Source organism: Hemicordylus capensis, chromosome 15 (assembly GCF_027244095.1).
Source record: "Hemicordylus capensis ecotype Gifberg chromosome 15, rHemCap1.1.pri, whole genome shotgun sequence".
In the NCBI taxonomy this organism is placed as follows: Eukaryota; Metazoa; Chordata; class Lepidosauria; order Squamata; family Cordylidae; genus Hemicordylus; species Hemicordylus capensis.
Window position 1 is genome coordinate 20,385,392 of NC_069671.1, and position 25,219 is coordinate 20,410,610.

General features: G+C 58.7%; 1 protein-coding gene across 2 annotated transcripts; it reads left to right on the plus strand.

Moving 5' to 3' along the window:
* The first annotated feature begins 1,339 nt into the window (after positions 1 to 1,339).
* Positions 1,340 to 13,801, plus strand: PITPNB (phosphatidylinositol transfer protein beta). 2 transcript variants are annotated; one of them, XM_053279303.1, is made up of 12 exons: positions 1,340 to 1,467; positions 4,029 to 4,059; positions 4,909 to 5,054; positions 6,058 to 6,149; positions 6,643 to 6,650; positions 7,304 to 7,378; positions 7,932 to 8,015; positions 10,013 to 10,090; positions 10,680 to 10,790; positions 10,997 to 11,119; positions 12,588 to 12,673; positions 13,484 to 13,801. In XM_053279303.1, the coding sequence occupies exons 1-11, from the start codon at positions 1,448 to 1,450 to the stop codon at positions 12,633 to 12,635; spliced, it is 816 nt and encodes a 271-aa protein (XP_053135278.1). In that variant the 5' UTR covers positions 1,340 to 1,447; the 3' UTR covers positions 12,636 to 12,673; positions 13,484 to 13,801. The 2 variants fall into 2 exon arrangements, with proteins under 2 accessions (XP_053135278.1, XP_053135277.1); XM_053279302.1 differs by lacking the exon at positions 12,588 to 12,673.
* Positions 13,802 to 25,219: the final 11,418 nt, after the last annotated feature.

The following is a 25,219-nucleotide window of genomic DNA, read 5'->3' on the forward strand; positions in this document are numbered from 1 at the left end:
GCCCCTCCGTGTCTTGTCTGTGGCTTCAGCAGCCTCCCTGGAAAGCGGCCGACCTGGGAGAAGCTGCTTCCGCTGTGCAGCAGCAGCAAGTCGGGGCTTCTCAAGAGCCGCAACGAGCCTCTCGTGGGGCAAAGGCCAGAGGGCGGCTGCGCCAATGGGCTACTGGAACGTGGCTACTCCCAGCTGTGCCACCAGCCCTAGTCAGGCATGATGCTGCCCGAGCAGCAGGTGCACAGCTGCGGGGACCTGCTGGGAGGCTGTTGGGGAAGGAGGTCTGGAGGGCCTCCGCCTACCGCCCGCCCTCCCTCCCTCCCCCCGGACTGCAGGGCCCCCAGTCTGGGGAGAGGGCAGCGTCTGACCTGACCGCAGAGGCGCCTCTTGACCCGCAGTTCTGTGGGGAGGCCAGGCCCTCCACGAGGGGCAGGGGGGCAAATGTCCGGGGGGGCCGGCGGGGCATGCCACTGTGGCCGGCCCGCCAACCTCATCCTGCGTGGCGGGGTAGCTGCTGAACCGGCGGCGGCTTTCCTCCTCGCCAGCTCCGTTTTCCGTGGGGGAAGCTATTTGGCGTCGCACCAAAGGGGGAATAGCTAGCGACGCGCAATGTCAACTTCCTGTCTAAAGCGGAAGCCGCTCCTGGAGGGTTCTAGAATCGATTGAACAAGAAAGACGTTCCGCTTGAGGCCGGAAGTGCGTTCCTGGGCCCTGCCCCCATGGGCGACGGTGTGCGGACCTTCCCTCCAGCACCAGAGCGCGTTGGAGGCCGGAAGTGGTCCCGATCCTGACGGAAAGGCTGTGGCTGGCTCTAGGAAGTGGGAGGGACAAGGTGGACTTGCCGACGTGGTGGGGTGTGGCGTCAATTCGGCCCTTTATTCAGCGGAGCCCGGAAGGGAAAATAAGATAACGCCCCTTATCGGCACTTCCGGTTTCCGCCCTCGATTCCCGCTCTACAGTTGCCCGTAGCAAGCGCAGCAGGGATCTTCAGCGGTGAGACGGAGAAGTCTAGAGTGACGCTCTTACCGGCCTCTACAAAGAGTCACAGCCTATGGGGCCTTTCCTTGTGGCACCGGAAGTTCCGTCTGTGAGTCACTCTAGTACTTGGCTACATCTCTATGGGTGTGCCAGCGGGCGGAGCCTGGAGCACGCTGATTGGCTGGGAGCCGGCGAGGCGCCTCGGGGAGAGCCCTCCTGTTGGTCGGCGAGCGTGATCCGTTAGCCAGGGCCGCCCATCCGCCTCGCGAGTGGCTCCGGCGGGGCGCAGTGGGTGGGACCAGCTCTTTCCATTGGCTGCCTTTTCCGACGGGGCGGGGCTGAGGCACCCTGAGCGCCGCGGCGATTGGCTGTTCTCTGGAGAGGGGCGGGGCGGCATCTCCCGGAAGTGCCGTGCGCAGGGCCGCCTGGGAAGGCGGTGCCGGCTGCGCGTGCGCGCTGGGCTTCTGCGTGCGGGAAGATGGTGCTGATCAAGGAATTGTGAGTCCGGCAGAGGGAAGCGGGGAGCGGGAGGGGCCGGGAGTGGGAGGGGGCGCGCCCCCGGGAGCCGGCGCGGCCGCCCAAGGGGACAGCGGTGTGGCTCCCTCCTCCATCTCTCCCTCGGTCAGGTGGAGCTGGGCGGCTGGACCTGACGGGTGGCAGCCTGCAGGCAGCGCGGAGGGACGGAGCCGCTTCCTCCTGTTCCTGAGCTGCCGCTGCCGCTGCCCCGCCCGCCGGTCCCCTCGGAGGTGGAGCGGCCTCCTGGCCGGGGAAGCGGCTCGCTCTGGCCCTGAGTTCCCTTTGGGAGGCATCATTCCCAGTTGTGGTTGACTACCACTCCCATCACCCTTAAAGAAAAGCCACTGCAGCTGGGGATGCTGGGAGTTGTAGTCAACACCAGCTGGGAGGAGGATCCCTGTTCCAGGTCCTCCCCCGCCCCATTCCAGGCAGCAGGTCTCCGCCCCGAGGTGCTTTGCAGCAGCAGCGCTTCGTCAAGGCGCCTCCTTCTTCGCAGGGTATGGCGGCGGCCGCTCTTCTCCCGGCTGCCGGGGCTCAGGGCCCGCTCCCTGCCCGCGCCGCTCTCTCGCCTGGCCCCCAGGAGGAGGACCTCTGCTTTGCAGGCGGAAGGCCTCTCCCCTCCCCGGCGGCACCTCCAGGCAGGGCTGGGGCCTTGGAAAGCGGCTTCCTGTCAGCGCAGACCCAACTGAGCTGGACAGACCCGGGTTCTGACTCAGTACTGTGTTCTAAGGCGGCTGCCTGAGTTAAACTAATCTGCTAGGATGTCCCTTTTAAGTTGCCTTCCCGGGTAAGGAGAGCCTGCCGGGCATCTGGTCTTGTGGCAGGGAGTGTGCAGGGCCCCCTTTGCTAAGCAGGGCCTGCCCTGGTTTGCATTTGAGTGGGTTAGAGGGCAGGTGAGCACTGTCTGCTGTTTGGCTTTCTCCTTAGGGAGCTGGACCGTAGCTCAGTAGCAGGTCCTCTGCTTTGCATGCAGAAAGGTCCCAGGTTCAATTCCTGGCGGCAACATCTGCAGGAAGGGCTGGGAAAGCCTCCTGGCTGAAATCTTGGACAGCTGCTGCCAAGTCAGTGCAGACAGTTCTAAGCTGGATGGACCAAGCGTCTGACTCCGTATGAGGCAAACTTCCTGTGTTCCTATGATGCCGAATTGTTAGTTGGCCTGCTTGAGGCAAGTCAAGGCAGCTATCACCAGGCTGTTCTTGCCCTAGAAGATAACAGCTTCAAAGAGAGGCTGGCCGTTTCTCATCTGGCTGGTGTTGTGTTGGTGCTGGAATGGGCAAGCTCTCTAGTTAGACACAGCTCTTCTCCCGGCAGGACGGAAAGCTGGCCAAGAATAGCGGGCTTTCCCGTGCTGCCTGATGCCTTTGGTGTGATATGCAAGCGTGTTAACTGAGTTGGCCCAGGAAAGGGTGCTTTGGGGGCTGCCCTTGGTGTCTACTGGTGTAACTTTCCAAAGTGGTAGCTTTGAGAACTGAGTGTTTCTGCTTCAGGATGTACTGGGGAAAATAGGCCCTGCAATTCAAAAGAACGTGTCCTTATCTGGATCTGAGAGAAGATCTCTCTCTCTCTCTCGGGGAGAATAATTTCTGCTTCCAGAAGGGAATCTGGTGCAAGCAGCTTTGAGCCCTGAGGGCAGCGGACAGGCTGGGGAAGTTGAGAGCCATTTCAGTCCCCACTTCAGTGTTTGGCAGGGAGTGTTTGGGATCCTGGCACTTGTCTTCAGAGGCTTCTTGCCAGGAGGCCACGCATCCAGGCTTCGCTCACTGGCCAGCCATCACTTGCGGTTGCCGCCACCGATCTCCTTTTCTCTGGCACAGGGCTTAGGAGAGGAGCCGGTCTTCTGTCACTTGCCCTGGGAGGGGGAGGTGGTAAGCAGCAGGGGGAGCCCCTCCGGAAGGGATCCTGCGGCCGCTCACCTTCTCAGAGATGGCTGTGGGGAGGAGAGCTCTGGGGGGTGGGGGGTGTCCTGCTCGCCAGAGGGCGGGGGCACTGGCCAGCTGACAAGTGGGGCTGGGGATGCCTGCTGCTTCTTCCTTCCTACCCACCAGATTGCTGGACAGCCAGCCAGCCAGCCCCCCGGCTTTCCTTTGGGGAGCTGCAGGGCGCTGTTAGCATTTGGCCCCCCATGACAACGGGCAGCACTTGTTCATGCTTCTGGTTCTGCATTGCCTTGGCTGGGAGGGAGCAGTGTGGCTGGGAACGGGCTGCCCCATTGCAGACGCTTCCCTTTAAAGCAGAAAGCAAGGGCACAGCCCCGTCCGCTGATGGCTCCCTTCCCCAGACATTTGGGTGCCAGCAACCCAGCATGTGGATGGACTTGTGAGAGATGCACCCGCGGAGGCGGCTTCTGGTGACAGCGGGCCTTGGCCGGCTGGGCCAGGGTCCTCCTTGGCCCGTTTGTGTGGGAGAGGACTGGCGCTTGGCTGGTTGCGTTTGTGCAGAGCAGCTCTCTCCTCTGGAACAGCCCTGCCTGCAGATGGGGTGGCTGGGGGAGCCTGGCCCCTTTGCCTGCCCTCTCCTGAGGCCGCTTCTCTCTTCTCTTCCAGCCGAGTGGTCCTGCCGTGCTCTGTGCAAGAGGTACGTGTCGGTTCTGCCCCTGCAGCTGTCTTCCCGGCAGCACCCCGCCTGCTTTCCCCCAGGAGGAGGGCAGCTCCGCCAGTCGAAGGAGCGGGCCCTGGCCAGTCATCGGGGCCTGGGTGCTTGTGGGCCTAGCAAGGGCGTGGCAGCTTCTCCCCTGGGCTGTGGGCTCCGTGACTGCCCGCTGCCCCTTGACTCCCGGAGGCGGGTCCCCCACTAGCGGGGAGCACGCTGGCCCCTTGCTGTCTGGCTCCTGGCCCTGGGCAGGCGGTGGGGAGGAGAGCTGGTGGCCTGGTGGCGGCAAGCAGGACTGGTTCCCTTAGCTAAGCAGGGTCTGCCCTGGTTGCTAATGAATGGGAGACTGGGTGTGTGAGCACTGCGAGAGATTCCCACTCTGGGAGGAGCCTCTAGGCTCCAGGTCCACTCCCTGGCAGCATCTCCCAGAGAGATTCCTGCCTGCAACCTGGGAGAAGCGGCTGCCAGTCTGTGTAGACAATCCTGAGCTAGAGGGACCCAGGGTCGGACTCAGTAGATGGCAGCTTCCTAAGTTCCTCTGTCTCCTATGCCAGAGAGCCAGCGGCACCAGCAGCTTATCTGGCCGGTGGACCGATTTGAGGCTGGTGGGCAGCTGCTGCTGTGGGGAGCCCTCCGCTGCAAGCCCAAAGCCCAAAGGCACCTCCCTTGGAGGGGAGGGCGGTGTTGGAAAGTGCTGGGCAGGAAGGGGCTTCCTCCCCCGAAGAAAGGCCAGGAGGGCGGGTTGGGGTTTGGGATCCTGGCAGTCCAGGGACGGGCGTCCGTCGCCCTCCGCCTCCAAGCCTCTTGCTTGTCTCGCCTCCCCTCCCCTCCCAGTATCAAGTTGGGCAGCTCTACTCTGTGGCCGAAGCCAGCAAGAACGAGACGGGGGGCGGCGAAGGGATCCAGGTCTTGAAGAACGAGCCTTACGAGAAGGATGGCGAGAAGGGGCAGTACACCCACAAGATCTACCACTTGAAGAGGTGAGGGGGCTCCGGGCCCCGGAAGCGTCTGCAGGCGGGGGCGGGGGCGGGCTTGGGCTGGTGAGCCTTGGCCAGTTGCAGCCCCTTCTCTGCGTGAAAAGGAGGGCTCGGAGATGCCTCCCAGGGAGAGGCCCCTCCCCTTGTCTTCCTCCAGCGCTCTGGCTGCTGATGCTTTCAGCCCTGGTCTGTCTCACCCGCTTTTCATGGGGCTGGGGCGGTCACTGCTTGTCCCCTGGTGGGGCGTGGCCGGGTCTCTTCTCCCAGGATCCACAGGAACCAGGGGGCTGCTTCTTGCTCTTGAGCAAATTGTTACTATATAGCCCCACCCACATCCCTTGTGCTTTCCAAAGAAGGAGAGGAGAGGTCCCTGCCCCGAGGGGCTTACAGTTCAGATATTGACATGCAGGAGACCCCAGCTATGTGCGGTGAGAGAAATGGGAAGGCGATGCCATGGTTTGTCTTAGCTTTGTGTGCTTCAGTGTAGTTAACAGTAAGAAACACGGGCGGAGGTCTGATTCCCAGGACGAGAGTGAGTAGCCCAGAGCTGGGGGGTGGGGGCTTCTCCCAGGACATTCCAGCGCCCCCCCCCCCGTTGGGTGACCCCAACCTGCTTGAGGCAGGGAGCACTCTCCTCCTCTGTGAAGAGCAGCAGCTTCGCGCTTGGGCAGGTGGTGGCATGCCCGAGAGAAGGTGAGCCTCCAAGGCCAAGGGATCCCTTCCCGCATTGGGCTTGCCGAAGTTCCCCGCTCCTTGGCCTGGAAGTGGTTGCCCTGCTCCAGCCGAGGAGGCGCTCTCCGAGGAGGAGCCCTGCGGCCGGCAGCCTGCTGCTCTGGAAGTGGCCTCCGCTGCCATGGGAGGGCAAGGCCTCCTTTCCCCTTCCTTGCTTCCTCACTGCAGGCCGCCGCTGCCACCGCCGGGTGTCTGTGCCTGGGCGAGGGGGCCCTTGGGGGCGGGGGGCGGGCCAGGCTGACCCACCTTGGCTCCCCACTTTGGTTCCTGGCAGCAAAGTTCCAGGCTTCGTGCGGATGATCGCTCCGGAGGGCTCGCTGGTGTTTCACGAAAAGGCCTGGAACGCCTATCCCTACTGCAGGACGGGTGAGTGCCCAGCGGGCCGGTGGGCTCCTGGCCGCCCCTCCCTTCGGCCCTGGGGCTCAGCCCTGAGGCATGGCGGCTCCTCCGAAGAGGGCCTGTGAGGAACGGCAGCCAGCTCCAGACACGTGGGGCGTGGGAGACGGCTTGTGGCGCGTGGACCCCAGCCCCTCCACGTGACACTCTGGGGCCCAGTGGCTGCTGGGCGTGTGAGAGATGGCGCGTTCTGCAGGCAACTGCTGGCCTCGCTGCCTGGTTGTGGGGCTTGTGGGAGGGCTGGGCACGGGCTTGTTTGGAGGGCAGACTCCTCCAGATGCTCCTGAGCCGAGGGGCCAGCCGCTGGGGTTCCGTGAGGGGCTCCTTCCTGGGTGGTCTCCGTCTGGCCTGCCCGGAGCCTCCGTGGGGAAGAGGGCCCTGGGGGTGGTCCTTGGCTGCAGCACGCTCACCTCTCTCCCCCCCCCTCTTTCCTTCCCTCCGTCCATCTCGGCCTGGGCTCCAGTCGTCACGGTGAGTCTGGCCTCCTGCTCTCCGGCTTGGCAGGGTGGGCTCCTGTCGGCCAATCGGCCTGTGCCCGGACCCGAGGGGCTCCCTGCTGGCTGTCGGGGAAGCGGCCCCCGCTTGGGTGTGCCGGGTCATTGGTCTGACTGGCTGCCACTCCCCGAGCCCCACGGTGGGAGGCGGGCCGGGGCTTTCCCTGGCAGGGCGAGGGTCTCCTGGCCCGGAGCCCCCCCGGGCAGACCGAGCTGCCTGTTCTGGGCCCTGCTGTGCAGTGGAGGGGCTCGTAAGCCCGGCTCTTCCCCGCCTGCAAGACCCAGAGCCCCACAGGGAGAGGGGCAGGCGCTTTCCAGCCCCCGCCCGCGCTCTTCATGGGGCAGGGAGCGGCCACCGTCACGTGAGGATGGATGGAGGGCCCAAGGGTCGGGGGCTCCCGTTTCCCTGCTCTGGCCGCTGCTCCTCGGGCGGGCTTCTGGCTTCAGAACCTGCTTGAGGGGACATTTCCAGGAGGAGGTGTGTGAAGTAGCCCCCCCGGGCTGGGTCCCCTGCCTTGCCTCCAAATCCGTGGCTCCCAAGCCCACCTGGCAGCCGTGGGCAGGGGTGAAAGGGGGTGAGGAATGGACCCCTGGACCCCTGCCTTGTTCTGTCCCTCTTGCTTCTGACAGAACGAATATATGAAAGACGACTTCTTTATCAAAATTGAGACTTGGCATAAGCCGGACTTGGGGACCTCGGAAAACGTAAGTTGAGCTGCGCAGAGCTGTCCGTGCCTCTGCCTGGCTGGTTCCTTCAGCCCTCCAGTTGCTCAGGACCCACCCATCGTGGGGTCGCCTCCTGCTCCCTGGCCCTGCCTGGGTTTGGCCTCCTCTGGGGAACCCTCGGAGGCGAGGCAGGTGCCGGTTGGAGTCGGGGCCTCCGTAGCCCTGTCCTTGGGCTTCCGTCCCCCAAGAGGTGTGCCTGGCCATGCCTGGGTGGTCCTTCTTGGCGCCCGCAGGGAGCCTGGCTTGCCCTTCTGACTGCTTGGCCTTTCGGCTGGGATGTGTCTGGTCTTCCATGTCATGTGCCCCCCACTGGGGGTCTGGCACAGGCCGCTTGTCTTTGCGAACTGGGCCTGGGGAGCTTGGCCTCCTTGTCTGTCTGTCTGTCCATCCCGGGCTGCAGCCGGCACAAGCCTCGTTGCCCTGCCCTGCAGGCGCGGCTCCGCTTTGGGGCCAAGCGAGGGTCGTTCGCGACTGCTGAGAGCAAGGGGGGCATCGGCGTTGCAGCCAAGGCGGCTTCCTCTCCTTCCCGCAGGTGCACGACTTGGATCCCAACACGTGGAAGGGGGTCGAAGTTGTCCACATTGACATTGCAGACCGCAGCCAGGTGGAGCCAGGGGTAAGTGGGCCCTCCTGCTGTCCGTGGCTGGGCTTCTCGTTTGGGTCAGGCCAACGCTTCCTGCCGGGTCCTCTGTGCAGGTCTTGGGAAGAGTTTGGGCTTCCCCACTTCAGGGCGTTGAAAAGGCCGGTGGCCCGGCTTGCCCTGGAGGCTTGGTGCCTGCTCTCTCGGCCTGCCTTTGTGTGGCTGGGCCTCCTGGCAAGCGGGAAGCCCCAGGGCGCCTCCAGGCCTCGTCCGGTCCTTCTGAGCACTCCAAAGCAGGCGTGGCTCCTCCGTGGCTCCGTCCCCTGCGTTGGGCGGCTCGTAGCACCTGCCTTGGGCTTGAAACGAGCTCTGCTCCGCCCTGCACTGCACCCCACTCGCAAGGCGTTCCAGGGGCTTCCAGGAGCCACGTAGGGAAGTGCCTGGAGAAGAAGGAGACCCACTTGTGGACTGGAGGGCTCGGGCGTCACTCCTGGGCCAGCCCAGCTGTGACGCAGGGCTGGGGGGTTCTGGCCTTGGCAGGGAAGCCAGAGGAGCCTGGGCCCTCCTCGGCTGCAGGGGGGCGCTTCCTGGGAGGCTGGCTTGGGAGCGTGTCCCCTCTCGGTGGCGTGCTAGCTGGGGCCAGAGTGTGGCCTCCTTCCCACGGCAGCCGGGCCCCTTGTGGGGTTCCGCCCCGCAGCTGCGTGTGCTCCTGCCAGGCCAAGCTTCCGGCCTCCGCGTTGAGTGAACCTGGGCCAAGCAGGCTGAGCACGGCGGAGGCTTTTGTTTCCAAACGCAGATCAATAAACAGCCTGGCTCCAGCCTCGCTGCGCTCTTGAAGGGCCTAATGGAAGTCAGATGCCGGCCCGCTGCATTTCCAAATGTATACAACCGGGCGAGCCGACATCTGCTGCTTTCTGAAGGTCTAAAAGTAAACCTGGCCCCCTTCTAATGATCTCCAGCGTTCTGTCTGAGCCGTTCTCCATGATTTGTATACAAAAGTCCCTTCCCAGGAGAGGAGGTTGCTCTCCCGTGTAAGCAGGAGGAGACACACAATTAACTCCAGAGAGGGCTCCGCTTTTGGAAGGCATTTGGGAGAAAACGAGCCGAGCGAAAACCCTGCTGCTGCCGCAGCTGCCATCGGCTTGGTAGCCCCCCTTCTGCCTCGGGCGTGGGGCCTCGTTCACTCCCCATCTTGCCCAGACTGGCTTTTTCCTGAGCCATCCCGGGGGGGTGGGTGGGCGGGGGTCACAGGCCCACAGGGTTCCTGGGTGCCAGTGGGGGCTCTTGTCTCAGGCTCTCCAATTCCATGTTGCTTTTCACAGATGGCTTCCAAGTGGTTCTTGAGCAAGCCTGCATGCGCACACGGGCACCCCCAGCTTTCCAGCCACTTGCCCTGGCTGACCTGCTGGGGTCTCTGCCTTGCTCCTCGGGATGCAGAGTGTGTCCTGGTGCACTGCTGTGCAGCCAAGGGGGCCCAGGTGTGGGGTGGGCTTCAGCCAGCCCCCCCAGCAGTAGAGGAAAGAGCTGCAGCTGCCTCAGGACCCTCCCGGCTGGCCTTGATCCCAAGCAGCCACTGTGGCGACAGGCGGCGGCGGCTGCCTCCGGCCTCCGTGTGTGGAATGAGTCTTCTTCTGGGCCACGCTGTCAAGGCAGCGTGTGCACATGTGTCTTCCGAATGGGGCCTGGGCGGGATGGTGCGCACTTGCGGAAACGCTGCTTGTGAGCTGCCTGGGGGCAGAAGCCAGCCCCCTGCACGCGCCATGTTCCCGCGGGAGACCCGGACCGGCAGGTTGCTTCAGGGCAGATCTTCTGGGAACGTGACTGCAGTTGTGGCCAGTGCCCCGGCACGGACTCCTCTGCCCTCCTAGGTTGGCTCACGTGCCACCTGAGGAGTGGAGCCCGGCTCGAGGCTCCTCCGTGCGGCTTCCGTGCCTGAGGGCCCCCCCCCACTTGTTGTGCCATGGGCTGCCTCCCCCTCCCCCCCAAGTTCCCTTTGGGGCTTCCTCTTTCTCATCCTGTGTTTGAATTTGCAGGACTACAAAGGGGATGAGGATCCGGCATTGTTTCAGTCAGTCAAGACCAAGAGGGGCCCTTTGGGGACGCACTGGAAGGTAAGACAGCCGGAGCTTCCGGCCTTCCGTGTCTTCATCAGCAGAAAAAGTCAGCACTGAGCAGTTCTGGAGCCCCTGGAAGCTGCTCTTTCGGTGGAAATGGCCGATGGGGCCGTGTGTCCCCGTCCAGTTGGCTTTCCAGTTGGCGTGGACGTTCCTTGCTGGGGGCTCCGCCGTGCAGGCACAGAGCAAGCCTGGCCCTCTGGGTTTGGTTGAACTAGGATTCCCTTCACCCTCAGCCACAATCAGCTGCAGCTCAGCAGCATCGAAAGGGGCCAGGTTTGCCAAGCTCGGCTCAGACGGGATGGGGGTGTGTGAGCTGCTGAGCTACTGGAAATGAGGCAGAACCCTGGAGGGGGGTAGTGTGTCCTCGTGTGGCTTTGTGTGTCTGGTGCCCCACAAAACCATGTCTTGTCTCTTAGCAGGGACAACTTCACGCTAAAATGCCTACAGTTGGCTTTCTTGTTGATCAAGCCCCAGAGCACCACCAACTTTTTCGTTGCAGTGTGTGTGTGGGCCAGAGAGCCACCCCCCGGACCCTGCCCCCGCAATCACTTCCTTTGTGTTGCTTGTGTTTCCCCGCACACAGAAGGAGCTGGCGGCTGATGAAGACTGCCCGAAAATGTGTGCCTACAAGCTGGTGACAATCAAGTTTAAGTGGTGGGGGTTGCAGAACAAAGTAGAGAACTTTATCCAGAAGGTGAGAGAGCTCCGGGAAGGCTAGCGAGGAGACTGGAAGGGGGAGGGAGGTCCGTTGGGGGCGGAATTGCTTGCAGACGCTGCCTGTGAGGCTTCAGCCTGGGGAGCCGTTCTCTGGCCAGCGTCTGCACCTTCTTGGCCCCAGTGGCTCTCTGGTCAGCCAAGGGCGGATGCTCTAATCTTCTCCTTTTCCCCTCCTCTTTAAAGCAAGAAAAGAGGATATTCACCAACTTCCACCGCCAGCTCTTCTGCTGGATTGACAAGTGGATTGACCTCACCATGGAGGACATCCGCCGGATGGAGGACGAAACGCAGAGAGAGTTGGAAGCAGTAAGTGGAGCTGCTCCTGCCCAGGCGCCCAGCTTGGTGTGGGCAAAGACCTTGCAGCACATCCAGGGTTGGCTACTTGGGAGCCTGTTGGGTGACATGCTTTATTCCTGGGGCGGGAAAAGCTGCTTTGCCCCCTGCAAGCTCAAAGGATCGTGGGAGCGGGGAGGAGGGGAGAAGCGGCCCTTCACCGTTGCAAGCGCCTCAGACCTGCGGGCAAGCGGAGGCCTCATTCTCCTGCTGCTGCTGTCACCAGACTGGACTCGGGAGCCCTTGGAAAGAGGTTCCCTTCTTCTGTCTCTTCTAGACGTGAGCCGTACTTTGTTACGACTCCCTTTACAATGGAAATCTGTTAAGTTTGGCCTCCGGTACAGTCCGAAGTTTCCAATGCCATTTTTGCCTTGCAAAGACAAAGTAGGAGTAGGGCCGGAGGTTCTGGAGAGAAACCTCAGGCTGGTCCGAGCTGCCTCTGCCTTCCCTCAAACGTTTCTGCCGTGGCACGTGCGGAACACTGGCCAAAGGTGCCGGGAAACCCTGCCTGGGCTGGCGACTCGCCTGTGTCTCCCTCCTCTTCTTCTTCCTCCTCCTCTTCTTCCTCGCCATGCCATGCCATGCCACTGTCTGTCTCGCCTCTCTTCTTGGGCTTCCTTCCGTAGGGCCAGGCTGCACAGGCCACACTCCCTCCACGGAGGCCAGCGCGGGCAGGACTTGAGCTCCATGTAGACACAGCCAGCAGGCTTGCTCACGAGCTGCCCTGGTGGTCACAGGAGCCTCTGTGGCCGCATCCATGTCCAGCCCAGTTTGCACTGAGCCTCCGGGCTGCTTGTGTGGAGGGGGGAGAGGAGGGTGTAAGCTGGCCCGGTGGGGGTTGTGGGGGCTTGCTCTCTCTCCGTCTTCTGCTTCCTTGGCTGTCTCTGGCAGCTCCATCGCCCTTGTCTTTTCCAGCCTGCTTCCAAGTTCCTTCATGACATCTTCTCTGATCCGCCTTCTGGCTGTAGAACTTGATGGAAGTGTCCTGCCTCTCAAGGGGCCCCCAAAGAGGGGTGAGAAGTGACAGGCAGCCCTTCCGACCCGCTGCCTTGGGCAGCTCAAGGCCCTGAAGTGTCTTCATTCTCTCTTAAGCACATGGCTTGACAGAATTTGGTGGATGTCACCAGATTTCCCAGTTACAAAATCTGAACTCAGTGCTTGGATCTCCCCAAACATTCAGATCCTGCATTTTGTCGCCGCTGTCATCCTCTTCCTCCTCCTCTTCCTCTCTTGCTTCTCCTCTGAGTGACACAGAGATGCCCCAGCAGTTGGCTTGAGCTGTGTGTGGGGTACGGAGGCCAGAAGGGCTGCAGGCTTGCTTCCGGGCAAGGGCTTGCCTGGTCCTGGCTACCAAAGGCTCTCTTCTGGCCTCTGTGACCCTTGCCGACTAACCCCTGCTTGATTAACTGCCTGGTGGCTTACAGTTTTATTTTGCATCTAGATGCGTAAGAAGGGTTCCGTTCGAGGTACATTGGCCGCCGACGTCTAGAGGAATCCTCTGTAGGGTCAGAGGCAAAATCAAGCTGTGTAAGTGACATGCTGGGGCCGGGAAGGAGCTCCCGCCTTTCCTGCTGTGCAGAGTCTTGGGATCAGCCCGGTGGTCTAAGGTGTTCCTACCAGCCTCCTGTGCCTCGTCCAGGTGCTGGTACCTGCGTGAGGACGTGGCGGTCTCAGGGCAAAGATCAGGGCCAGGCATGGCCAGGGCACCGTGCTCAGGGCACTGGCCCATGCCCCCCATGGGCAGCTTGGGTTCCGAGCACTCCTGCTGGCTTTCCAACCCAACGTGGCCCAATCCTCTGTCCTCCCACCCCATCTCCCCCCCTCCCGCTAGGGCACTTGTCCTGTCTTCCCAGCACACCCCAGAGCAAAGTTTTTTCCTGGGAACGTTGTTTCTCAGTAGGACTGCTCTGCAGTTCAGGGGAGAAGTGGGGCGTTCCAAGCACCTTCCCATTTGGTAGCGTGTATCCGAGCCGGTGGCCACGGTCTGTGCAGGACCTCTTGAGCCAGCTTTGGCTCCCAGGAAGTTCAGGGAGGACGTGCTCTTCCTGAATGAGCTGCAGCCTTCTAAGCCTGGCGCGTGGTTGGCCTTTCCCTCTCAATGCAGCAGGCCGGGGTCTCCCGTCGGAGGGTTTTTCTCTGCGTTCTGAGCGGCAGCCCCTCAGACTTGCTCTTGGTGCGGCTTGAGTGGGGATTGCTGTCCAGGTGAGATTCCCAGCACTGCCCCACGCAGATGTTGTTGTTTCCCTGGAGGATGGAGCAAGCCCACCTGCCGGCTTATTCTTGGATGTGGCACTGGGCAGCACTGACTGATGTGGCTTTCCCCCTCTCCTCCCGCAGCTGCGTAACCAAGGCCAAGTGAGAGGAACAAGCGCTGCCAACGACGAATGAGGACGACCTGCCCAGCCGCCAGCCGCACACTTGGCATGCCGATCCACCGGGTGTGTGTGTGGGTGGATGCACAATGCCTTGCACCGACCGTTGTGCATGCACGGACACACACGCACCAGGATGCGCGCTTGTACCGAGGGGCTGCTACCATGTCTCCAGGGTACTGAATCTCTTCGGGAAAGGAAACTGCTTTCATTATGTAGACCTAAAAGAAATAAAGCCACCACCTGTCATTTCAGGAAAGAATAAACTGTTGAATTATGTTAACTGGTGTGTTTCAAGACGGTTGATGTTGGACCAATTTATCCCCCCCCCTTGTTTTATGCCCCTCCCTTCTCAAACCTCCCTCCTTTTATGCAAACAGGCTGGGATCAGCAGTTAATTCCCTACTTTGTGTTATCCCAACACGGTTTTGGAACAGAACTCTGAATGTATTTATAGCTATTTATTTCTGGATTGTCACTATCTTGCAAGCAAATCAGAAACATTTCTTGTAGTAAGAATTAATTTTTTGCTATTGAATGAGAAGAATGAGCCCAGCTTTTATCCATCTGCTGCAGAGAGATCTGTTTTACTGGAATTTTGTACCTTGAAAATCATGTTTCTTCATTAAAATTGGCAAAAAGAAAAAGCTTGTGATTCGTAGACATAATGAATGACGCTTGTGATTCGTAGACACTGCAGAAGCGCTCTAAGTTCAGTCTTTGAGCTCCAGTCCATACGAAAGGGGAGACCTTCCCAAGAGTAATGGCTCCGCCCTTTGAAACGGCTGCATCCCGACGTTCTAGTTCGGAAGCAGTGCAGAAGCTCGTGTGCTGAAATAGAATCAACTCTATCCATGCTCCAAATATAGGAGACTTCAAAAAAGAGGTTCCCTTTCAGAAAGAGATGCATTACTCCTTAAGCATCTTATCCTTTATCTGGTATTGGTTAGAGTAGACATTTTTGTAATGAGTTCTTAAAGGTGTCTTCAGTTCCTTTAAGGAAAATAAATAATATCCTAGATATATACTATCACAATACTTGGTAGATCAGTAGCAAAGTCTTGTAGGACCTGGTGCACAGTGGGTTGCTGGGGGCTGGCTTGTCTCTTCGGAGCCAGTGTCCAGCAGTCTGATGTGGCAACTGTCTTGTTGGCCTGAAGGCATGGGGAAGCCGGCTCTTTCCTCTCACTGTGCAGGAGGCAAACCTTCCACGAGCTTCAGGAAGGGGGCAGGTGGCCAAGTGGGGGTCCATCTTTTTGGTCTCAAGCCTGATCTTCCCAGATCCTGGTTGCAAAAGGTTGCTTGTTCTTCACACCTTTAGAAGATTGGCTTTGTACATATATAAATAGTGTTTTTAAGAGACGTGCTAATCTAAGCTGTTGCTAATTCCTGGTTAAAGGGCTTGCTTCTTTCAGTGCTGGAGTCTGCTCCCAGTGGTTCCAGGGTGGGCCCAGATGCGTGCCCCAAAGAGCAAGGGACACCATGCATAAATGGTGTGGTTCTGGTGAGGGTTGGTCATAAACATTGGGAGGGAACTTTATAGTGAATGTAAAACTTAGTTTAATTCTGCAGTTTTTGGCTTGAACTGCATTAAGAAACTTTAAATAAATTTGCTCATAAAATATACCTTGTCTGTTGTTTTGGATATCATTCTGGTGGGAGTGGACTGGGCATTATTTGGAGCAGGGGGCGGATGTCAAAGAGGGTGTGGAACTCCTTTTTAATATACCCGGATGACAAAGCTGAAGGCTGGGCTGAGGCACTAATGAGGTTGAAGATGTTATTACATTCTCCCCATTAAATGTTATCCTTCACCATCATGCTCGCTGTCCTCCCCCAATGAGAGTCTAGGAAGCATCCTTCCTGGGCCTGGAGGTGATTTAGCACTCTTATTTATTGATGCCCTTGATTAAACTCTAATTTTATCTGCTATAAGTGTGCAAGATTTACATGGAGTGCATGCCATGAAGCCAGGGGCAGCTTAGAATAATTGAGTTCATTCTCTCCAGACCCCTCATCTGCATTGGGAAGGCCTCATCACTCTGTTCTGCGTGTAGTTCTTTGTTAGTGCAGAGCAGATACTTTCCAAAGAAGAGGCATGCTCCAGTCCCATCTCCATCTATTTTGAACTTAAAGCTGTGGCCATTGTTTCTGAGCAGTCCAACAACCCAGAGTCTGTCGTAGGGGGAATCGCCACCACTAAAATAGCTTGCTCTGGCCACCCAATACACTCCGTTCAGTGCTGGAGGCCACAAATCCAGCTGCTGGGAACCGACAGATTCCAAGTGACAGAAGTGAGGACAACTCCCCTCCTTTGCTGGTGGGTTCCAGCAGATCATCAGCGCAGAGCTCTGGAGTGCTAAGACCCACCTATCCCCATGCCTCTCTTGAAGCAAAATCTGCACAAGGGAAGATAACTTTGGAGCGTAATGTTAGAGCCACCACCTATTCAACAGGCTGAGTCTGTGGGGGAGAGGCTGGGGCCAGGAGTGGGAGGACACCGGGAAGGGGGGCGGTGGGTGAGCCCCTCCCTTCTGCCACCCCCCCCATTTCCCAAGTAGCACTGGCTCAGCCACAGCTCGCTGCTTCAAGCAGACCTGATATTTAAAGAGGTCTGAAACGCCCCACACCACGGAAGCAGAATCGTCCTGGCCAGGCAAGCATCCCTACACAGGAAACCTGCTTCCTGCGTCAAGGCCTCCATCCGTGGGGTGGGGACAAGAGCTACTTTTTGCCTCGCCGCTCTGGCCCGTACAGCTGAGAGTGTCGGGGGGTCTTCGCCGTCCTCTCTCTGCCCCCCTCCTCCCCCCAAAGGTCATTCGGGGGACCCTCCCTCTCCCTCTCTGCCCCCCTCCTCCTCCCCCCAAAGGTCATTCGGGGGACCCCCCCCTCTCCCTCTCCCTCTCCCCCTCCCCAAGGAGCGTGCCTGGGATGCCAGACTCCGCTAGGGGGTGGTGCAGCCTGCGGGATGCGGCTTGGATGCGGAGCGAATCCCTCATCCGGCTCCCGCTTCGCCGGGCAGGAGCTCGGCCCCTGCAGGCGGAAGGGCTGCTCCAGCCGAGTGGCCGGCGATGCGGCTTCAAGGGCTTAACCCCAAGCAGCTGTTGGCGAAGTCAAGGCGCAGATGGCCTGTTCACCAAAGGGAAAGGGATTAGACGGCGCAGCACCGCCCGGGCCCCGGTGGGCAGAGGGGCCGCGCCGCGGGCGGGGGGGCCGGGGGGGGCTGCTCCCCTCCCCCCCCCGCTGTGGTGCTGCATCCGCTCGGGGCGCCCCCGCCTGCCCGCCCGCCTGCCCGGCCTGCCTGCGGGTATTTCGAGGCGGCGGGACACAAGTCCGGCTGTAACCGGGCAACGGGCACCGAGCTCGGCTTCTCCGGCGCCACTTGGCCTTTAATCTATAGACAGTGTGGGAAACGTGGGTGCAAAAACCGACCCAGGAGCGTCGCTGCCTCCTCACGCAGCGCGCGCGCGCAGACAGACTCGCCTCCCGGTAGGCCTCCTCTGAGTCAGGCTCCCTCTCGGAAGGCAGACGAGCTGGAGGCCGCCTCCACACGCCGCAGGGCGCGGGCCTCGCTTGGACTCTCGATTGGCTTCGCTGCCTTACCGGCCGGAGGCGCCTCGCCCGCCCGCCCGCCGTCAGAAGAGCTGACTGGCCGCGCTGTGGCGGCGGCAATGAAGAACTACGTTTCCCAAAATGCTTCGGGCGGCGAGGAGCCTCTGGGAGCCCGTGGCCAATGGAATGGAAGATTGCCTGCGAAGGGCGGCCCTTTGCACCAACCGCCTCCCCTCGCGCCCTAGTCCCGCCCTCCGTGCGCCTGAAGAGAGACGGCTGCCGCGTTTTTGTGTGTGTCTGTCCGTCCCCGTAACCCAGACAGGCCCGGGCCTGCAGCATCCCTTCCCAAGAGCCCGTTTCACTCTCCGTCAGGAGCCACAACCCTCTCCCTTCTCAGCCTCTTCTAGCGAACGTGTTAAGACCCCAGAAGGGCATCACAATAGGAAGGAACTCATTGTTGTGACTTTCTTGCCTTCACTTCAAGGCCTTTTGTGTGGCACCAAGACAAAGAAATGTCCTGTAGCAGAAGCTTTGGTGGCATAAATAACACCTCCTGCTGCAATAAACGTATCTATTAATTTGAATTTTAGTTCCTTAAAAAAAGAAGCCCACCCCCCACAAGTCCTGCTTTGCTGCCTCATGGTGGCCGGGGTGTGGGGGTGTTCCTGGGAGGGATGAGCAACCAGCAACCAGCCTCAGCACTGACCATGAGGGCACCGAAGTGGTGGACGGCTTCTGCCTTCTAGGATGGCCCCTCAACAGTCAAGGACCCAGCCGTCAAGAAATACGCCACAGACGAGCACTTGGTGGTAGGGTTGCCATGAAGGCCTCGGAAAGGATGTTTTTAGATGCCGTGACTTGTCTACACCTACAAAGGTTAGAATAGTTCAGGCAGTGGTTTTCCCCATGACGCTCTATGGATGCGAAAGCTGAGCTCTGAAGAAGCAAGATAGAAAAAGCATCGACGCTTTTGAACTTTGGTGCTGGAGAAGACTTTTGAGGAGACCATGGACAGCCAGGAAAACAAACAGATGGATCCTAGAACAAATCAATCCAGAATTTTCACTCGAGGCACAAATGACCAGGCTCAAACTATCCTACTTCAGACACATGATGGAAAGATCCAGCTCAGGGGCATAACAAGGCTGGCGTGGGCCCAGAGACAAAATTTTTAAATGGGCCCCTCGCTGATACACACACACACACACACACACACACACACACACACACACACACACTTCACAATATATAGTCATGTGACTTGCCTCTGGGGGGCCCCTCGAGGCGTGGGGGCCCCCAGGCAGCCGCCTCCCTTTGCCTAATAGTAGTTACGCCCCTGATCCAGCTCCCGTGAGAAGCCCATAATGTTGGGGAAAAGCTGAAGGAAAGAGAAGAGGACGACCAGCAGCAAGGATGGACTCGATCACAACAGCCATGAATGCACCACTGAGAGACCTTCAAGGCCAAACTGAAGACAGATCATCCTGGAGAGAATCTGTCTATGTGGTTGCTAAGAGTGGACACCGAATTGACAGCACTTCAATCAATCAATCAATCAATCAACCAACCAACCAACCAATCAATCAATCAAAAGAAGTGTGTCCTGCATGTTTTCTAAGATAGATCCAAGGGGGCTTAAAACCAGAAGCAGAAAAACAAGAAAGGCTGCTCAGTCAAAACCTTGCGGTCTTGAAGGTGCCACAAGACTCCTGGCTTCTTGGGCTCGGCTGTATCCTGGCTGCTCCCCTCTGGCAGGAAGGGCCGCAGCTCAAACTGCTGTGCAAGACTGCTCAGGTCCCTTGTGAAATCATCGTTAAATAATCCTCTCTCTGTCTCTGTGTGTGTAAACACTAGGAGTCACTCCATAAAACTACTGGAGGTGGTAGGGTCAAAGGAGCAAGAGAAACACTTCTTTGTGCAGCACATAATTAACCTATGGAACACATTGCTACAGGATGCTGTGATGGCCGTGGATGTAGATGAACGGGAGACTGATGCTGGACCCATGAGCCATGAATGCAGGTGAGCAAGCTGCTTGTTGTGCTCCAGTTTCATGCACATATTTTGCAGCCCTCCTTGGAGTATTCCTGTGAGTCCCAGAGGTTGGGGGCAAACATGGAGACCATGGCCACTGGCTCCTGCTGAGAAGCTTCCCCACTGAGTCTGCATGTGTGGCAATCTATCGTCTTCTTTCCTGAAGCCCCCTGAGTGCTGCAGATGCCCAGGAATGCTTTCACTGACCACTTAGAAAAAGAGTCGTGCTAACCAAAGGCTTTCTGAACCATTTCAGGTGGGAAGCACCATCCAACTGTTGGCGTGGTGCCCTGCTGCTCAAAGGAAACACACTGGAGGCTCTGAGTGACTTGCAGTTCATTGAAATGGCTTCTTTATAGCAAGCCAAGGTAAGGCACATTTTTGCTTGATGAAGTAATTTAAAAGAGCCTTTCTTGCTGCTGACTGGCTGAGCTCAAGTTTCTCCCGCGCATGTGTGCTTGTTTTGTGCAGTTTACATGTCAGGATTTCTCGTTAGAATCTCAGTGGTAATGAACCCACAGAGTTGATTGCTGCAGGGAAGAGAGAATCAGTCTGAATAGGTTTGCTGAATAATTATGAACCAAGCTGAACTCTTGCATTTCTTGGCTAATTGTGTACGGTCTGTGATGTTTTATGTATGATGCATTCATGTTGTTTTAAAGGCTATGTATTTTGCTGGGCAGCTACTTTTCTCAGCCAGCTGAATTGGCCTCCCTTTGTATACTCTCTTTCTAACCTCCAGTGTGGTGGCTCAGCCCTGACAAGCTTTTCAGCAGCAGCCGGACCCCCCCCCCCACCGCTTGAGTTTCAGGAACCCCCCTCCTGGCCCCCCCCCCATTAACTCACTGAAGGTGGCAGGCAGCAGTTCCATTGCAGCCTTCTTGGTGATCATGCAGAATGCACTTCTTCTCTCAAGAGTCCTTAATGGACTATAAAGTTGAGTGGATGAGAGGTTTCAGAGGGATTTGGGTGCCCGGTTTGGGTATGTCTTGGTTACTGACTGGCTCCAAATGTGGCTGGCAAAGAGGTGAATAGGAAGAGACCTGTTTTATTCCGATGAGGCTTCTGCCCCAGTCAGTGTGTGTAGTACGATCGCAGCCTGCCACTGTGATCTGAAACATGTCTGTCAGTGCAGTGGCCCCAGAGGCTGCTGGTCTAAGATTGCTACTAAAACATGTTGTGAGCAGTAGGTAATAACCAGTGGCCTACCCAGGAAGAGCCTTGCTGGGCCCTGCAGGCCCTGCAGTCCAGCATCCTGTTTCCCACAGCGGCCAGCCAGATGCCCTGATGGGAGGCTCGCAAGCCAAAGGCAAGAGCCCCCCCGCCCAACTGGCATTCCGAGAGAGACTTCCTTGAACACGGAGGTCCCTTTAGCTGCCATGACCAATAGTGGCTGATATGGTTAGACCTATAAATGTATCTCTTCCCCTTTTAAAGCCATTTGAGCTAATGGCCACCATCAGATCTTCCTGTGGAAGTGAGTTCCCTAGATTTAACTATACGTTGCATGAAGAAGTATTTGTTTTGTCTGTCCTGAATCTGCCGCCAATGGGAGAGACCAACTATTTTCATTTTCTCCACACTGTTTGTGATTTTAGAAGTCTCCAGCACGTGCCTCTTATCTTTTTTTCCTTGAACTAAAGAGCCCCAAATGCTTCGCTGCCCTCGTAAGATGCCCCAACCCCCTGCTCATTTGGGCTCCTCTTTTCTGCCACTTTTCTTGCAGTTCTTCAACAGCTTTTTTGTGATGGCATGATGAGACCTGTACGTCATATTCTAAATGCATCTGTACAGAGATTGATGTGAAGGCATTGCAATACAATACAATACAACAAATATTTTATATACCGCTTTTCAACCAAAGCTCCCCAAACAGTTTACATACAGAAATAAATAAATAAATAAATTAAATGGCTCCCTGTCCCTAAGGGGCTCACAATCTAAAAAGAAATAAAATAGACCCCAGCAACAGCCACGGGAGGGATACTGTGCTGGGGTTGGATAGGGCCAGTTGCTCTCCCCCTGCTCAACCAAGAGAAGGTGCCTCTTTGCTCAGTTAGCAGGGGATTAGAGATCTCCCGTGGGGAAAGGGTGGCTTTCCCCTTTCAAGAGCAGTTTATGCCTGGACTGCAGTTTGTGTTCTTACCCTGTGCAGGAGCATGAGGGGGAAATGCAGGGGCGGAACGGGCTGGACTGCTTCATTTGGCATAAGGGCAAGATGGCAGTGTTTGAACTCAACAGGAGACCAGCGCTGATGGAGCTGAATCCAACAGTCCACCCCACTGAGCTTCATTGGTGTGTTTCTTTTCATTTAAGCCCCCCAAGAAATATGCATTTATCCCCAAGAGTTTGGTCACCACATTGTACAAGGGAAACCTGCACATGGATGTCTGTTCTCATGCATGTAAGGAAGGGTGTGAGGGAACTGGGCGCGTTAAGCTCAGGCAAAGGGCATTGCAGACGATGGAGCAGCTGGGGTAGATGAGAGGGGCGGAGGTGGGCATTTCAGCAAAGCAGATTCCTATACTGCAGATTTCTGTTTCCTATTAGGATAACATATCTTGGGTGTGTGGGTGTGTGTGTGTGTTTGGTAGTTCCACCCACAGGTTTTGTTTCTGTCTGCGTTTTGAGGTTCAGCGGTGGCTGGAAGGGAGCAGAAGGCTGTGCTGGACAGACTCCTGAGGTGTCTTTGCCATTGCGCTCATGTCCTCTCTGCCTCTTATCACATCTTAAAACTTTATGCAGATCTTTATTTGAATGCTTCTTGGTAATTTCCCTTCCTCCCTGCGATCGATTGAACTCATCTAGGAGGGCAGTGAGCAAATGTTAATCTCACCTTCCAATAAACCCTGAGCGCCTTCCTTCTAAGAGCTTGTTTTCTGTACAGCAACCAGCTCTAGACATTTCTTGCAACCTCCTCCTGTGCCAAGCCTGGATGTTAAATGTCTGATGATGAAGAACCCACTTCCCTGTCAGCTGGGGGTTGCTGCAGAGTAGACAGTGGCCTTCTGGGCCTCACACACCTGCTGGACTTGGGTGCCTGCTTGATTCAGGATCATACCCTCCTTCTCTGCCCTGGTTGTTGGGAACATCCGGGCTCTGGCTCCAGCTCAAAGAGAGGCCCACCTGAGAGGCTGGCTGAACAACCAAGGGATTTGCCCTGAAGCCATTTGAATCAGTTACACAAACTCTGGGCGGGAGCAAAGTGACTTCCAATCATGCATTTATACTGTCTGCCTCTGCTGCAAATTGGAGTAAACACATGTTGGGCGTTGCAGAGTATACAGAATGGGAGTTGAGACTCACAGGGATGTTTAAAATGTAGGCCACGATTTCCGAGAGGCTTGACAAGGGAGAACTTCGAGGGCAGTTTGACAGAAAATGCAAACTAAGCAAATCAATCAGTTCCTTCCAGTGGTGCACTCAAAATTGCACTAATTAGCGCTGGTTTTAAAAACCATTTTAAAAAATGCAAGCAGCCAAAGGCAAAGCCAACAAATGCTCGAACAGCATCCGCTCCCACCCCACCCCACTGGCAGGAGCGGAGGGCCTTCATAGCCTGAAGAAGCCCCCCCCACAGAGGAGCTCCCGGGTGGGGTGGGTGTGCCTGCTGGCCTCTGCCCCACCAGAGTGGCTGCTCATCGCCCACTTAGTGAGTCCACACTGCCCTCCAGAGCATTGTCAGCATACCTTTCAGGACAATCCTAAGCACATCTACTCAGAAGTCAGTTGGCTCTGGCAGAATTCAGCAGGAGGGGCTTCCAGCTCCTTGCGCAGAGGCTCACAGCTGTAGCCTCCTCGAAACCTTAGTTGCCTGGCTGCTGGCTGGCTGGATCAGACCCGCTGGAGGCTGCAGCAGCTCCTCCTTGGCCTCAGCACCTGGATTCCTGTCCTGGCCACCTTGCCTTCCTTGGTGCTCAGAGAGTCCAAGGGGAAAGTCCCACTGCTTCTGCTGCCGCCGCTGCCGCTAGCCCACCCAGCAGGAGCAGCACCCACCACTTGTTAGGGTGATGGGGTTTGGCCCCTGGAGGTACCCCGGGAGGCTTTCAAAAGCAAAAGGTGTAAGAGATTTATTTTCTCTCTGTGTTGTGCAGGTGGGGAAGGTTCTGCCAGAGGACCAGCCTGTGTTCCCCCTGGGACTTCAGGAGCCAGCCAGTGGGTGGGCGGGGGGGGGGCAAGAGAGGATGCCAGCGCAGACTACCTGTTGCCCCCTGAGCCGGCTGCTGCTCACAGGCGCCCAAGGACAAAGGCAGCCCCCGGGACCCATTTCGCGGGCCCAGCCAGCTGCCTTGCTTGGGCGTGGGGAGCAGTTTGGAAAGAGAGAGCCTGTGCAGCAGCAGCAGCAGCAGCAGCGCCCCAGATTGGCCGCCTCGGCCCCTGCCCCTCCCCAGCCGGCGCTGCCCCCGGTGCGCGGCTCAGCTGCTGCGCTTCAAGCCAATGCCCCGGGCTGCGGCCCGGTTTCGTCCTTGGAAGAAGTGGGCTGCCCGGGCGTAGGCGGCGGCGGCGGCTCCTGCCGGCAGGCACTAGGGGGCGCTGCTCCGCTGCTGGGCTCTAGGAGCCAGGCGCGCCCAGCCAGGCTTGGGCAGGAAAGAGCCCAGGGCGGCTGCTGCTGCTGCTGCCGCCGCCGCCGCCCCAGATCGGCCGGGCGAGAGGCGCCGCCGGGCCCCCTTCCGCAGGGGGCAGCGTCCCGGCCTGGTTTTCCGCCGCGCCAGCTGCTGCCGCTGCCGCCGGCAAGCGCCCGTCACTGGGCTAAGTAATAATTTCCATGTCCAATTCCATTTCTTTTCTAGTTCTGAAATCTCGAAGCCATCAGCAAGGAGGATAGTTCACATGAAAACTAATTACACAAAATCAATATTTAATCACAGCCCGGCATCCTGATCCTGCAGAAAAAATCCTTTAAAAACTCGCCGGCCATATACAAAGCCTTCTTCTGGGGCGCTTATTTATAGATCTCATTTGGGGGCGGGAGAGGCATCGCCGGCCTTTCGTTTCCAAGGAAGAAGAAGCCGCGGGAGGGGCGGGCGGGGGGGGATCACGCAGCAGCCTCTTGTCTGGTGGGAGTTGGGTGGGGGCCCCCAAAGGGAGACCAGACTCTGCCCCCCTCCCATTCATTGTGTGTGTGGGGGGGTCGCCGAGGTCACCGGGAGAGGAGCCTTTTCCCTTCGATTATGGGGATAAATATTTCATAAAGAGCCGCGCAGAGATTAAATGACACCTATTGATTCGGGGATCCCAGCCCAATTCATCTCGCCGCTCCGCTAATTGCTCTCTTAAGGAGGCGCCGCCGCCGGGACTCCTTCAGCCTGGGCCCCGCAAGCCCGCCGGGCAGCGGCGGCGGCCGCCTCCGACGGGCGCGCTGGGCGCTGAGAAGAGGCCCTCCGTGTTTGCGACGCTGCGCGGCCGCAGAGGCTGGCCCGGAGGAGGCGCCCTCGCCTGACCCCCACCCTGCCCGCGCGCTGCTGTCCTCCAGGCCCCGCCGGGGAAGGGGCGGGGGGCGGGCCTCGTCGTCGTCGTCGTCCCGCCCCGGGCCCCATTGATAGCCAGTCCCGACTCCCGTGCAGGCGGCTCGACGTCCTCTGGCTGTCCTGGGCGGATGGCCCGGCAGCCAGGTAGGCGCAGGCAGGCAGCCGACTCGCAGCAGGCCCCGCCGCGCCACCTTAAGGAGGAGCCCCGCCCCGGGCCGCCCATTGGCTCAGCCCTAATGGTTGGCATTGATTGCTGAAATGCAAAACTTGTTGCTGTTTCTCCGGCGCGGGGTGAGAGCGAGCGAGCAGCGAGCGAGCGCAAAAGAGGAGGCAGCAGCGGCCGCAGCAGCAGGCGGCACATCGCCGTGCCCGGCTGCCCTCCGCCCGCGCCCAGCTCGGCTGCACCTCGCGGCTCCGGGGCCAGGCGGAGCCGGGCTTCCTGGGAGCGGAGCCCATGAGCTGCGGGTCGCCGGGTGAGGCCGGGGCAGGTGCCAGCGGCGGCGGCGGCGGCTCGGTCTCCGTCTCCTCCAGCGCCGGGCAACTTTCCCGCAAGATGTGAGCCGGCGCGCAGTGAGCCCCCGCCGCAGTCCGCCCGTCGCCATGTCCCACTGACCGAGCCTGCCACCCGCGCAGGGAGCCAGGGGGAG